At 45.5% G+C, this 16,249-nt stretch overlaps 1 protein-coding gene across 2 annotated transcripts in view; it reads left to right on the top strand.

Annotated features, from left to right (window-relative positions):
- The window catches only part of CNN3 (calponin 3), a 63,256-nt gene extending 57,006 nt beyond the window's left edge, over window positions 1–6,250 (top strand). For both annotated transcript variants that reach the window (XM_075002875.1, XM_075002876.1), the window contains exons 6-7: window positions 4,195–4,341; window positions 5,182–6,250. In XM_075002875.1, coding sequence (XP_074858976.1) covers window positions 4,195–4,341; window positions 5,182–5,529 — 495 coding nt within the window. In that variant the 3' untranslated portion in view covers window positions 5,530–6,250. The remainder of the gene's footprint in view (window positions 1–4,194; window positions 4,342–5,181) is intronic.
- Window positions 6,251–16,249: the final 9,999 nt, after the last annotated feature.

Below are 16,249 nucleotides of genomic sequence, written 5' to 3'. Positions count from 1 at the left end.
GGGTTTGCATTCAGAGCTGGGCTTCAGGCCAGTGTTCCCTCTAATTTTTCCATTCATGTACGGAATAAATTTTGTTTTGTGCAACCAGACGTGTAGTTGTGTGCCACCAATAGAAACACATGCTGCTGACTGTAGGAGCTCTGCTAACCGGTGGAGTGGCACCTGAATCTCTTCTGGGTGGCTGTCCAAGCACTTAGGCTGGAGCAGTGTTCCCTGTAACCTATCAGCCACTATTCTCCAACTGTTCAGTGCCAAAGGCAGTACTGCCATCAGCAGCAGGGCCGACAAACATTAGCAGACCACACCACAAAACTAAGATTGATTAATTTTAACACTAAAATTTCAAGTTTAAATAGCTGAAATCATGACACTTATTTTTAAAATCCTGTGATTGTGAAATTGACAAAAATGGACTGTGAATTTGGTAGGATCCGAATAGATGGTTTGACTTTTGAAAAAGCAGTTGACTGAAGTGCTAGTCCAGGTGTCAGCAACCTTTTGCAGGCAAAGTGCTGAAATTTGACCTGTTGATCTCTGTATGGTCTGAGTGCCAGTGACGCTTCACTAGTAGTCCAACTTAACAACAGCTGCATTAATTAAGATGCAAAGCTTTTACCTTTAGATGGTAGTTGGCAGCATTAGCTGGTCTTTTTAGAATCGTAGAATAGAATACTAGGATTGGAAGGAATCTTGAGAGGTCACTGAGTCCAGCCCCCTGCCCTCATGGCAGGACGAAGTACTTTTAGACCATCCCTGATAGACATTTATCTAACCTGCTCTTAAATATCTCCAGAGATGGAGATTCCACAACCTCCCAAGGCAATTTATTCCAGTGTTTGACCGCCCTGACCGTTAGGAACTTTTGACTAATGTCCAATCTAAACCTCCCTTGCTGCAGTTTAAGCCTGTTGCTTCTTGCTCTATCTTCAGAGGCCAAGAAGAACAAGTATTTTCCTTCCTTATGACACCCTTTTAGATACCTGAAAACCGCTATCATGTTTCCCCTCAATCTTCTCTTTTCCAAACTAAACAAGCCCAATTCTTTCAGGCTTTCTTCATAGGTCATGTTCTCTAAACCTTTTGATCATTCTTGTTGCCCTTTTCTGGACCTTTTCCAGTTTCTCCACACCTTTCTTGAAATGCGGTGCCCGTAACTGGACACAATACTCCAACTGAGGTTTAACTAGCGAAGAGCAGAGCGGAAGAATGACTTCTCGTGTCTTGTTCACAGCATACCTGTTAATGTATCCCAGAATCACATTTGGTGGTTTTTTTTTTTTTGTTTGTTTTTTTTTTTTTTAACAGCATCATACTGTTGACTCATTTAACTTGTGATGTGCTATAACCCTTAGATCCCTTTCTGCCACACTCCTTCCGGGAAAAGTCGCTTCGCCTTCTGTATGTGTGAAACTGATTGTTCCTTCCAAAGTGGAGCACTCTACATTTGTCCTTATTAAACCTCATCCTGTTTACCTCCAGAGATTTCTCCAATTTGTCCAGATAGTTTTTACCCTATCTTCCAAAGCAGTTGCAACCCTTCTCAGCTTGGTATCATCTGCAAACATAAGTGTACTTTGTATGCCAATATTTAAATTGTTGACAGAACTGGTCCCAAGACACACCCCTGTGGAACTTGACTTGTTATACCTTTCCAACAGGATTGAGAACCATTGATAACTACTCTCTGAATACAGTTATCCTCCCAGTTTTGCCCTGACCCTCCTTTTTCTCTGCCTGTGCTCCCTCCCATTTCTGACTCATCTCCCAGGTCTGCATTTTCTCTATTTACCTGTGGGCTTTGCTCCCCTGTCCCCGTCGAACCTAGTTTAAAGCCCTCCTCGCTAACTTAGACCCTATTTGGGCACAGACCTGCTTTCCTCTCCTTGAAAGGTGAACACCATCTCTGCCTAGCAGTCCTTCCTGGAATAGCATGCTGTGGTCGAGGAAGCCAAAGCACACCTGGTGATGCCATTTATGCAGCCAGGCAGTCCACAGGCTGCATGGCTTTGACCAAGCTCCTGACTACATGGGGGAGGAGGGGTCAGGCTGAACTCCTGCTTCGCATGCTGATGAAAACAGTCTCGTGCCACTCTTGGCATCTCTGCTGGGGTGGGGGGGGGTGTTGCTGAACCCTGTGCTAGTCACTAGAGACTTAACAATTTGAACATTTAGTGTGGGGCACATCTGTTGCATGCTAGCCTGCTGTGTGACCTGTCCATATGGGTTTTGCCACTGCAGACTACAAGTTCCCTAGTACACCTTGTAATATCAGCAACAGGCTTGTGTGAGTGAGTTCTACTGCAGCTTGCTGTTTACATAGACAAGCCCTAAAATGGGTTGCTTGTTTTTCAGTTAGAACAAGTCCTCCTGTTAGTGTGTAATTTTTGTCCTTTGTAAACAATTTATAGGGTTTTTAGAATCTCGTGACAGTCTGTGAAAGTTGTTTTCCTTAACTGTAATCTAAGATGTTTAGAAGGATTATATATTTATTGATAAATATTGACTTCACTGTACACACACACAGAGAGAGAGAGAGTGGATGAACTATTTGACACTCAATACAGAAATGAGTAAAGGAGGAAAAAAACTTAGAGAATGAGTCCAACCTTACTACTTATAGAATGTTGTATTGCCAGCATCTTAGAGCAGAGACAGAAGTGTTGGCTAGGTAGCTTTAAATTTTCTGAATCTCAATCACTAAAGTTATTCACTGACCTGCCTTCCTCCCTTATAAATTCCTGAAACTTCGAAATTTTAAGTTGGTAAAAATGAGGGAAAATGCTTAACCCTAGAATTTTATCCAACTTAATATGTCTATGTATTATCTGTCACAACTATATTCTAAAAACTTTGCCAGCTCTAAACATAATAGGTAGTGATAAAAAGTGGGCTTAATGCTTTTTGAAAAAAAGGGTTGGGTATTAAATATCTCCTGGGCCAAGTGCAGTTTGTTGGAACTAGCCCTTCCAGGCCTGCCAGATGTTTGTTTACCTTCATGTCCACAGGTACAGCTGCTCACAGCTCCCCTTGGCTGCAGATTGCCATTCCCAGCCAATGGGAGTTACTGTGCTGCGGCACTTTCCACACTGGTGATCTGTGACTAGTGGGAAGCAGTGAGTGGCCCTAGCTGCATAGCCACAGGTAAATGAAGAGTTTGGTAGCCCTCCAGGGACTAACGCTGGCAAACTGCATCTGGCTCATGGACCGCTTACTGCCCATTCCTGTTGTAAAGTTTCCACTGTCCATCCCAAAATAAAGTGGGTTGGAAGCTTGCTGAATGCAATCCTACTTTGAATTCTGTTTTTTGTGCTATTTGACCAGAATAAGACAATAATAATCAAATGTTAATCTGTTGGACCGCACAACAATAGGTATGATAGACCCTTGGGACTGGAGGTGGTTTGTAAACCTCAACCAAACCTTATGGTTCTTTCAAAAGTTCACAGTTGAACATTGACTTAATACTGCTTTGAACCAAGATGGATAAAAGCGGCATTTTTCTTCTTCAGAGTAATCAAAAAAAGCAGTTTCCTGGCCTTGTCCAAGTTTTTTAAACTTGCCCTTTAATTATCTACATTTAACACCACACTGTATTTGCTTTTTCCCCTTCTGATAGGTAAAATCGCATACTTCCAATTCCAGATGAGGTGTGTCATTAAGCCACAAAAGAGAAAAGCAGTCCTGTAGCACTTTAAAGACTAACAAAATGATTTATTAGGTGATGAGCTTTCATGGGACAGGCCAACTTCAGATCTGAAGAAGTGCTACACAACTGCTTTTTTGTTTTATGAAGATAAATACTAAAACAGCTACCTCGTTGAGAAGTCAGTAATGTGTGAGTTCCTACGTGATGCTCTAATGAAGCATGAATTAGCCTTTCCACTGTAGACCATAATGGCTAAAATACACTTTGGTGTGCAAAATGAAATAAGGTTTCTCTTTCTAATCAACACCCTGTTGGATGGGAACACACCTCCTTGCACAGCCACTGAATTATGGCACTGGATTATTTGTCATTATTCAGAGAAGCTTCGTATCTGTTTAGAAGTGAAAATCAATGTCTGTAACTAAGCTGTAACTGCTTCCTATATATTAAGGTCCAGTCAATGCAGTTTTCATTTGTGTATGTATTTCTGGACAATGTCTCTTTGAATTGCTACAAGATCACACACATGCTTTTGTGCTTTTATTAAGATGGGAACCAACAAGTGTGCCAGCCAGGCAGGAATGACTGCATATGGGACCAGAAGGCATCTGTATGATCCAAAAATGCAAACTGATAAACCGTTTGACCAGACAACCATTAGCCTACAGATGGGTACTAATAAAGGGGCCAGTCAGGTAAGCAAGGTTACATGGGGATAGTGTTTCAAAATCAGCTGCTGTCATGACACTGCAGTACTCCAGTGAGCAAAGCAAGTAGATGATAGGCTGAAGGGGTGGATCAGCACCTTGCTAAGGTGAGACCCTGCAAGGAAGCACTGCTGGTACTGTGCCCTCCCAGTGATTCAAGAGCTGAGTCTCTTTTGTTGGGCATCTGCTGAGAACTAGAGAGAACAAAAAATGTCTGGGCTGAGCTCCTCTCTCTGGTCATAAAGTAAAGGGAAGCATCATTTCCCATGCTTCTGAGCCAAAACAAAATGGAAGAGAGCTTCCTGGGCAGTGTCATGGTGAAATATCCACCATCCCCTTTGCAATAACATGGGCAACATGCTAGTTGTTACAGAGCTGTAGCATCTCTCTCTGGTGTTACAGTAAACTCTACCTGGTGTTTATTCAACCGAAACTCCCAGATAACGAGCACAAACATGCTGCTTTCTTTCCCCTGGCCTCTGTCAGTGGTGGAGTTCCACCCCCCAGTCCCAGCCCTGGGGCTGCTGCTGTTCTGCTGGCTCTTTGCCTCTCCCCAAGCCCTGCCTGTGCGCCTCCCCAGCTGCTCTGTTAAGTCATTTTTTCATATCTATCAACCTCCCAGGCCCAGGGTTGCTGGATAAAGAGTTTACTGTATCAGGGGTCATCTTAATCTTTGTATTACTGTTGCATTTTAAGTCACTTTTTTTCTGTTCAGCTTGTACAAATTGATGTATGTATAGAACTTACTGAAATTCATTGTCAAGATTCTTAAGCATTATGGGAAGGTTACCTTTTAAGTTAATTAAAATCATTATTCTGTTTCTTTAGGCTGGGATGCTGGCTCCAGGCACCAGAAGAGATATTTATGACCAGAAGCTCACATTACAACCAGTGGACAACTCTACTATTTCACTACAAATGGGTACCAATAAAGTGGCTTCCCAGAAGGGAATGAGTGTGTATGGGCTTGGACGACAAGTGTATGATCCCAAATACTGTGCAGCTCCAACAGAACCTGTAATTCATAATGGAAGCCAAGGAACAGGAACTAATGGATCAGAAATCAGCGATAGTGATTATCAGGCAGAATACCCTGATGACTATCATGGCGAGTACCAGGATGACTATCAAAGAGATTACCATGGTCAGTACAGTGATCAGGGAATTGATTATTAGATCTGAATCAGAAGCTCAGTATTAGTCCATTATTTTATTCAGTAAAAACGAAACTAGCCTTGTGGAATTGTTACCCATCTTCCTACACACTATGCTTAATGTTCCTTAAGAAGGATTGCCTTACATACATTCCTTTCTCTGCCCTTTCCCTCCTCTAGTTGCCTTTATGAAGTGCTGTAACACTTGTAGTCTACAGCATAAACAATAATTGCATATGAAGTAAAAAGGAATACTGTGAGTACTCTTGTACAGCCAATTCTTTTAATAAAGATCTATGCATCTTCAGCCTCTTACTTAAATAGGCGCATATACCACATCCATCTCTCACGTTACTTATTCTTACCTAATTTCTGCATGGAATACTGAAGTCTTTCATGTTTATGTTAAATGCTAAAATTAAGCTGCAGTATATTAGTTAAAATTATTTCTGCAGTATTATTTGCTTAATGTCAGACAGGATACATGTGCATTTGATTGTGTATTCATTCCATTATCTGAAGTGACCAAACTCCTAAGAAATAGTTGTCTTACTAAAAAGGAAGCTTGTACAAAGTCCTTAAGCCCCCAAAAGTCCCAAGTTTTCATGGTGCATTTATTTTTATTGTATGTGCCATAATATATCCATGTAGAAATGCTTTTTCTTCCTTGCACTGTATTTATTGCCACATTTCTCATCATACACTGATCGCATTGTATTTTTATAAATATTTTCTTGAAGTTACATGACTGTCTCATTTGTAACATTTTTAGAACACTAGTTACACCACAGAAAATTTTTCCCAAATCATCTTAGTCTTGACTGTGTCAAGACAATCTAGAACCACCCTCAGTTCTGAAGAAAAATCTAATGTACATGTCAGACTTGCATATGAAATGGTCTTTTTCAACATCAGTCTAGAAAAGGAGGAGCTCCCCTGCAGAGCCTATCTGGGAAAAGCATACAGAGGAGGAGAATCTCAAGTAACTCTGCAATTTATTATGTTGCATCTTAGTTATATACCACCTCTATTCTCTCCAAGTTATTCCCACAGAGGAAGATATAAACTCTGCTTCAAGTTGAGGCCTGCTTCTTACCTAAAGGTGTTTGCTGTGCTTTTAACCCTTTCTCATCCCCCAGATTCTAGTAAAATGTATAGTTAGATAATATTGCCCTCCCAGGTTGGGTAGATCTCTTTTGGGATTGGAGAGAGTATTCTTTGCTTTAGAACACACTGGCCCCATCAAAGGTGTAGTCATTCATGGTGTATATATGAATAGTAACATAGAGGAAGCTGTGCTAGTCTATATAGTATCAAAACAAAAATCAGTCAAGTAGCACTTTAAAGACTAGCAAAATAGTTTGTTAGGTGAGCTTTTGTGGGACAGACCCACTTCTTCAGACCATAGCCAGACCCGAACAGACTCAATATTTAAGGCAATACTTACTTACCCTGATACAGTAACTACTTATGTCTGCATACTTGGCTCAATCTAATTCTTGACCTTCCCCCCCACCCTCTGATTTGCTCACCTTGATTATCTTTTTCTGATTTGTCCTCCTTGCTTACTTGTTTTTGGTTCTCTGTGCCTTAAATATTGAGTCTGTTCTGGTCTGGCTATGGTCTGAAGTGGGTCTGTCCCACAAAAGCTCACCTAATAAACTATTTTGCTAGTCTTAAAAGTGCTACTTGTCTGGTTTTTGTTTTGATGGTGTATACATCTGCTACTCAAATGGCATTTTGCTGAAGTTCCCAGAGCTGCAAGTGTAGCATTCAGAAATAGCAAATACCACAAAACTAAGAACATACTTTCTGCATGGACTGATGAACAGCACCACTGAAGGTTTGTCTACATTTACAACACTATTGTCATCACTAGCATTTCAGTGTAGCAGCTTATCTAGGCTGATAGAGTTTGTGTTTGGTGTAGGAATTCACCAAAGTTAAGTTAGACAAACTTGCTCTGAGCTGTGGATTTTTCAACCACCTGAACAAGGTAGCTGGCTGTAGACCAGGTCTACCTTATTTGTCTTCTCTAACTACATTAACAATAGCATCTTTCAGGAGAGCCCTAGTGTTAAGGTAACAAGGCCACCCCAACACTAGCATTGTAAGGGGACTCTAAATACTGAAGTAAGGCAACCTGGGTTAGTGAATATAAATCTATTAGCTGTTTACTTTGTGCTGCCCACTGTTGGTATCAGGCATTTTCAGCTGACCTGCTGCCTCCAGCTTAGTTTTTTTTTATGAATATGTGATCCTGATATCTGTCACCAGAATTAATAAACATTTCAGATATCAAGAGGGGAAAGGTACTGTAGATCACACCTGTGAACTGTATTTACTGCACTTGCTCCTGTATGGGATAAGAGTCCAATCCCTATCAGGGTAATTAATGTACATGGGATAAGCAAAATGCTTAAGCAGTGTTAGGATTAGTATGTGTGTCACACTGATTAAACTATTTTCCTGCACTTGCAACTTTTAAAAAATAAACTTAGCATTGTCATTAGGCTCCTTCCCCCCATCCTGGTCCAAATGAAGTTTGTGTAAATACATAAGCAACGGGGAACAATAATTAGCATTTAGTGCAAATTACCTTCCTCAATCTATAAATGCAAGTTTTCATTTAAGAAATCATGACTCTAAATTTAGTAGATAGTCCAAACTATGAGCACAAGGGAAAATCCACAATGCTTAGAAATACACTTCTGTATATTTCACATACTAACCTGTTGAATATATAGTGATGTATGCCCATTGCTTGTTTTAAGACTTCATGTACTGTTTAACTTCATTTCGGAGTACGTGAATTTGCCATTGAATTTGTGTACTAATCAATTTCAGTATATTTCAGACATGTCGTTAACACTGTACTATCGTACTGACCTTTCACTGAGGAAAAAGTGAGTCTTCAGGAGTTACTTGATCTCCTCACTAGAAAAAAAAAATCCAAGTCCATTATGCTTTGTAGACTGAATTAAGAGGATGTGCAACCTGCAAATAGCATAAATGGTAAAGTAAAGGCAACTGAATATAGTGCAGCTGAAGACTAAAGTCATTACGCTGGCAGTTGCATCTGAGAAATTTGATGGCCAAGTAGTCTACAGAGCCTTTTAACATCAGTCATTCTTTAAATCTTTTAAACATATATTTGGGATGTGTCTATTTTGCTAATGTGTTCTATTTTAAATGCTTGTTCGCAGGAGATGTCCTTCCTTTCCCACTTCTAGCACATGTAACCATAGAATTTTAACATATTCTAGTTCTTCAGGCTAAGGGAAAAACCTTCTGATACTATACATTTTATGATCATGTGTATCATTCTTCAAATGTGAACTGTAAATCCAGGAGCTCTGGAAGGAATGTTATGTTAATGAATGGCCCTGTATCAGGTTTCTGAAGTCTTAAGTTGTGTGTTGTTTGTTTGTTTGTTTTTTTTTTAAAAAAAGTGCAAGGTAAGATGGTATCTTTTATTGGACCAACTTATATTGGTGGAAGTTGCAAGCTTCAGAGAGCTCTTCAAATTCTGAAGATCACCCAAAGACCTTCTCCATGCATTTGTGATAAGTCTATTCAGTAACAGAAACTGGCTGTACATTAACATGCTATCAAATGCACAACAAAAATTACATAACAGGGAAAAATGCACCTCTGAGTTTCAGTGACACTGAAGTGCAGTTGTATTTATCATGGCCACTAAATTTTCAGTCAAGGACTATTTTCAAGATGACTGTTTTTAAAATAAGTCTGATGTTCATTTAATCAGGAAAGACTTAAGGGGTGAAGTATTTTACAGGCTGTCTTCTGTTTGGTTTGAAGGCTACTGATTAAGAGGGAGGCCATGGGGTCAGAAGATGCACACTACATGTTGTCCTGAAACTGTTCAAAGAACAGAGAGTTACTAAAGAGGCAAAGAATGAAAACAAAGCACTTATTAATTACATCAAAGATAGGATAACAGACTCTCACCTTTGTTTTTGCCAATGGGATAGAACTCCTATTTGAAGGTTGGGGCTCTCACAATAGTAATTGACTTTTGGGAGCCAGAAGAGAAACACTGACTAATTTTAGTTCCCCTCACAAAACAGTTTGACACGTTTCTTCTGAACTGAGATAGAAACATGACTGGAGCAGCTTTGCGTCTAGCTGAGCTGTGGGTCACTGGGCTCATTCCTTTTACAATAGCACTGATCAATTATAAACTCCCATGTTACAAATTGAACAATCAACCTTACACATCCTTTGGAAAAAGTGCACACTCAGGCAGCAGTGACACATACACCCCCCCCCCCCCCCCAAAATAGTTGTAGTACAGTACTGAGAAACTAAAAAAAAAAATCAGTATTTTTCTTTTCATGGTAAAGTTTCAATGTTGGATTAACTTAATGCTCCATTGTAAATGTTTGCCATAGTAATCAAAGTTTGGTTCAGAGCTGCGGACAACTTCCATTCCTAAGGTGTCTGTAACTGAGGTTCTTCCTCGAGTGTCCCCATGGGTGCTCCACGGTAGGTGTTGGGCTCACCCCAGCGCCGCAGATCGGATCTTTCCAGCAGTTTCTGCCAGACCGCGCATGTGCCGGCACGCACCGCTCCCTTGTGCACTCCCGGCCATGTGCACGATCCGGTCCCCACCAGTTCCTTCTTAACCGCCATCGGCTGCAGCTGGAATCTGCTCAGGCTGCGGCCACAGTCAGCGTATTTAATGTTTTAAGTGTTTTTAGAATTTCTTTTCAGTCTAAGTTAGCTTGTTATTTTTCTTATTGCAAAAAAAAAAAAAAAAAGTTACTAAGGCTTTTATATACAAGAGGAGCAGCGGAGGCACGGGGACATAAGGCCATTAGGCCTCCTGCCGCAGCAGGCTGGGTCCGAGAGGGGAACACACACAGAAAAGGTGCTAAGTACCCTATTAACAACTCAAAGACTCACCGCAATGTCCTCTTCAGGATTCAAGAAGTGTGAGTCATGCCACGAAGCTATGCCGGCCTCCAATGGGCACAGTCAGTGTATTAGGTACCTGGGGGAATCTCACGTCACCCAAAAATGCCCCTTCTGCGCAAAGCTCATGGCTAGAGCAAGGAAGGACAGAGAAATGCGGCTAAAAATGCTGCTCTTTGACAAGGCCCTCCAGCCAGACGTGCCGGAGGGGCCCCAACAAGAGGGACCCGCAGGGGGCCATAAAAGAAAGGCAGCTTCCCTCACCCCATCAGTGCAGAAACAGAGGAAAATCTCGCCAACCCGATCCCTGCCGGCAGCCACAGTGAGCGGGACGGGTGCAGCACATAGCCCCCAGCCGCAATCACAGACAAGCGGCGGCAGCGCAGAAGCGCACGTGGCAGAGGCTGAGCCTCCAATAATCAAACAGCCGGCCCGCACCGCGGGCAGAGCAGCGGCCAGGCAAGCGCCGGAACCAGTGGCACTGCAGCTAGAGGCACAGACCCCCAGGGTGCCGACGGTGCAGAGCTCACAGGCACACGGCCTGCAGGCACTGGGGGAGACCACCCACGCGGCACCGCAGCGAAGCGTACCGAGCGCGGCGCCGACAGCAGGGCCGAGATCCCCAGTGCGGAAAGGGGCAGAGTCAGTCCCACTGGGGAGGGGAAAGGCAGCAGAAAAAACCCAGCACCGCAGCCCTTCTCCAGACAGGGCTGCAGGGCTGCTCTCCCTAAGCCCCTCCCCTTATGCTGCGAACTCCAACAAGGAGGGAGGGGTCTCCCCCAGTCTACCCTGAGCCTCCTTCCCTGTTCCTCCAGCCAGCCTCACCATGGCTCGGGCCACCCACGTCTTTTCTGGGATTTGACCCCCTGGAGTACTATCACAAATCAGTCTCACCATTTGTCTCAATCACCCAGGCGATCTCGCTCCCCCAGACGCCGGGGGTATGCGCCTCGAGAATGGTCCAAGTCTCCATCCCAGGAACCGTGCCCGTGTTGCCATGGTCACCCCTATCATGCGGGGCATAGACACCATAGGCATACCCCCAGGGACAGGTCCCCTCAGACAGTTCACTATCCTCGAGGGCAATCGCGGACGGGGACGGAAACGCAAATATCTCACGGGGAGTCGATTCTGGAACCCCGAGATTTCCCCTTGCAAGCCTCCAGCGAGATGATGTATCACCGTCAACAAGACCCAGAGGGATCCAGAGAGGCTTACCCTAGTGGTTCCTCTCTATCCTCCCCCGACGAGGCTACGGCACCAGGGGACGTCCACTCCCCAGACGATCTCAAACAGTTTCAAGAGCTGTTGAAAAGGGTGGCCTTTACGCAAGGCATCCAAACAGCAGAGGTGCAGGAGCAGCACCATAAGCTCCTCAAAAACCTGAGACCTCTAGCCTCTTCCAAAATAGCTATTCCGCTCGACGAAGCAATTATGGAGTCTGCTACCACGATATGGCAGACCCCTGAGTCCGCTCCACCTATAAGCAAGAGACCGGATAAGAAATACTTCGTCCCGGCGAAGGGCATGGAGTTCCTGTTCAGTCACCCACAACCAAATTCTCTGGTGGTGGAATCGTCTCAACAGAGGTCGAAAACTTCTCAGTACGAGACTGGGGGAACGGACAAAGATACCAAGAAGCTAGAGTTATTCGGCAGAAAGGTCTGCTCCTCCTCTACCCTACTGTTGAGAATGGCAAATTATGCAGCACATTTAGCGAACCATAACTTTGACAATTACTCCAGGCTGACTTCCCTCATGGACTCACTTCCAGAGGATAAGAAGCCGGTGCTGAAGGCCATTGTGCAGGAAGGCTACGCAGCCTCGAGGACAGGAGTTCAGATCGCCCTCGACGTAGCAGCTACGGCAGTGGTCATGCGCAGGGAATCCTGGCTTCAGACATCGGGTATCCTGAGGGATCTACAGGCAAAGATCGTTGGTCTCCCCTTTGACACACAGAAGTTGTTTGCTGAATCAACTGATTCGGTCCTTCATTCCAGTGAGGACTCAAGGGCTACTCTCAGAACCTTGGGGATTTATATCCCTCCATACAGGAAGAAAAAGTATTACCCTCAGCAAAGACGATACCCGTATCAACCCCAGCGTGCTCACTACCAAAGGGGCTATGAGCAAGGGCGGCATCAACAGCACAGAACTCCCAGGCGACGTTCCCAACAGAGCCGTGTGTCTCCTCGGGGCAAGGCCAAAGGCAACAAGTTTGACGGACAGATCAAGGGCTGCACTATCACCACCATCCCGCAATGTCATCCAAAGCTAATGTTCCATCATTGCCTCTGACCATTCTACACCCAGTGGCAAAAGATCACCACAGACAAATGGGTACTGGAGATCATAGCCATGGGTTACGTGATCCCCTTCCAGTCGTTCCCACCGCCATGACCTCCACCCAGGCCCCATCTAAAGGACGCCTCCCACGAAGCGAAACTCAAGCAGGAGGTGGACCATCTTATGCTTATGGGGCAGTGGAAAGAGTGCCGGAGCAACTCCAAGGGAAAGGGTTCTATTCAAGATACTTCCTTACAGAGAAGGAAACAGGAGGCTGGAGGCCTATCCTAGATCTTCGAGGCCTCAATCGGTACTTGCGCAAACAACGCTTTCGGATGATCAGTCGCCTCTATACTTACGGCACTGGACGATGGGGATTGGTTCGCAGCCCTTGACTTACAAGACGCGTATTTCCACATAACAATCCACCCGGCCCACAGACATTTTCTACGGTTTATGGTCGGCAAAGAACATTTCCAATACAAGGTTCTGCCGTTCTGCCACTCCTCGGCCCCCAGAGTATTTACCAAGACCCTGGCAGTGGTGTCAGCCTACCTGCACAGACAGGGGGTGTTTATATTCCCATATCTGGACGACTGCCTACTGAAAGGGGCCTCGAAAGACGAGGTACTATGCAGGATACAAGTTACAGCAGGCACGTTCTCTTCGTTGGGCCTGATCATCAACCTGGCGAAGTCAAAGATCGACCCCACACAGGACATAGAGTTCATAGGGGTACGCATAAACTCCATCACAGCAAGGGTTTATCTACCAGATGCCCGTTTTCACGCCATTGGTTCCCTTGTACAAGTCATCACCTTCAGCCCCACGGTGCCAGTTCTAACATGCTTACAGCTGCTAGGCCATATGGCAGCAGCAATGTTCGTAGTAGAGAACGCCAGACTGCATATGCGCAGCATGCAGCACTGGCTGGCGAGCGTCTACAAACCGGCAGCACACACCGTCCGCAGGGTGGTGTCGCCCACGACAGAGGTGCGCAGATCCCTGCAATGGTGGGTAAACCCCAAGAACATGCTAACAGGGGTACCCTTTCATCAACCACAAATATCTATCTTTCTCACCACCAACGCCTCCCACATAGGATGGGGAGCACACATGGGCGAAAAGGTGACACAGGGACTGTGGTCCCCTATGGAACAGTTGCTGCACATAAATATACTGGAGCTCAGAGCGGTGTTCAACGCCTGGAAACACTTTTGAGACCATATACAAGGCAAAGTAGTCGGGATCAATACAGACAATACCTCCACCATGTTTTATATAAATCGACGAGGAGGAGCTCAGTCCCGTGCCTTATGTGCGGAAGCAGTCCGCCTGTGGAACTGGTGCATCGCCAACAATATAACTTTGAAAGCCTCGTATTTACCAGGTATTCACAACGTGCAGGCAGACCAGTTGAGCAGGCACTTCACACTCACACATGAGTGGCAGATCCGTTCCGATCTGCTATGACCGATTTTTCATGCATGGGGGTTTCCCCAGATAGACCTGTTTGCCACTCATCACAACAAGAAGTGCCCACAATACTGCTCCAGGGCAGGACGGGGATGGGGGTCCCTGGGGGACGCATTCACGCTCTCGTGGAAGGGCCCCCTGCTCTACGCATATCCTCCCACAGTGCTCATCCACAAGGTCTTGCAGAAAGCCAGGGGAGAGAGAGCCCGCATGATCCTAGTAGTCCCAACTTGGGATCGACAGCAATGGTTCCCCTTACTCCTGCGCATGTCGGACTGCCCACCGATGCCCCTTCCTGTGGCGCCAGACCTGCTCACGCAAGCTCAGGGGTCTATAGTGCACCCACACCCCCGAGGCCTGCGACTGCAAGCATGGTTAATCCATGGCTCAGCTCCCAAGAGAGCACATGGATGGAGGGAGTGCAACAAGTCCTAGAAAGTAGCAGAAGGACTTCCACCAGGAACACTTACAAACAGAAATGGACTCGATTCACTGCATGGTGTTCTACCAAGCAATTAGCTCCCCTTGCCGTGCCTATACCTGTAATATTAGAATACTTACTGGACCTCAAGAGAGGCGGACTCTCCCTATCCTCGTTGAAGGTCCACCTTGCCGCTATATCAGCTTTCCGACACGAAGAGGAAGGGCCCACGGTGTTTGCCCATCCCATGGTTACCAGGTTCCTGAAGGGGCTAGTAAACCTGTACCCCCCTCAGAAACCACTTCCACCTTCGTGGAGCTTGGACCTGGTGCTTAACGCGCTAACGGGACCACCGTTTGAACCCTTAGCCACGGTTTCCCTCCGTCTCCTTACGCTAAAGACGACCTTCCTTCTTGCAATCACATCAGCTCGCAGGGTGAGGGAGCTCGCAGCAGTTATGGCAATGCCACCCTGCACAGTATTTTCGAAGGAGGCAGTAACCTTACGGCTGCATCCAGCCTTTTTTCCGAAAGTTTCTTCAGAGTTTCATATTAACGAACTAATAGTCTTACCCTCGTTTTATCCAAAACCTCATAACTCCAACAAAGGGGCGCGCCTACACCTCCTGGATGTGAGGAGGGCGCTGGCTTTTTATACAGACAGGACTAAGTCCTTCCGAAAAACGGATAGACCCCTAGTCTCTCTCACTCCCAGATCAAAAGGAGAAGGTCTCTCTTCGCAGAGAATCTCGAAGCACATTGTATCCTGTATAAAAATGTGCTACGAGCTTAGAAAGACTCCTTTACTGGCCCTGCCTAGGGCTCACTCCACCAGGGCAGTGGTGGCATCAACAGCCTTTTTCAAGGGCATTGCGCTAAAAGACATCTGCAGAGCGGCGACATGGTCATCCTATGACACCTTTGCCAAGCATTATGCCCTACACAGGGTATTCCAAGAGGATACCCGTCTCTCGACAGTGGTCCTTTCGGGGGCAAGCTGCACATAACCCGATTACCCACCTCCTTTCTTGGGTTACTGCTGGGTAGTCACCTATCGTGGAGCACCCATGGGGACACTGGATGAAGAAAGAGAAGTTACTCACTGTAGTAACGATGGTTCTTTGAGATGTGTCCCCGTGGGTGCTCCACCACCCGCCCATCCTCCCCGCTTCGGATCTCTGTTTAGTGTTTTTCAGGAGCATCCGAGGTGGTTGGTCAAGGAACTGGCGGGGACCGTATCGCGCACATGGCCGGGAGTGCATAAGGGAGCAGCACGTGCCGGCGCATGCGCGGTCCGGCAGAAACTGCTGGAAAGATCCGATCTGCGGCGCCGGGGCGAGCCCGACACCTATCGTGGAGCACCCCCGGGGACACATCTCGAAGAACCATCGTTACTACGGTGAGTAACTTCTCTTTTTACTGAATTAAATTCTCTCAGTGCTGCTACCCCAGCAGTAGCATTTCCCTGCAATCCCTTAAATACAACCTTCTGCAGATGATCCCACCTGTTGCCTGCTTCCCTCCCCTGTATGGGTCTCCAGACCTACAAAGTATTAACATCTGGCTGAAAAGGTGAGAGAATATTCACATCCTGGAAGATTGACTGCTCATGGTCTACCTTG

Source organism: Carettochelys insculpta, chromosome 9, assembly GCF_033958435.1.
Source record: "Carettochelys insculpta isolate YL-2023 chromosome 9, ASM3395843v1, whole genome shotgun sequence".
Classification (NCBI taxonomy): Eukaryota; Metazoa; Chordata; order Testudines; family Carettochelyidae; genus Carettochelys; species Carettochelys insculpta.
Note: the sequence above shows the minus strand (reverse complement) of the source record. Positions and strands in the feature narration are given on the sequence as shown.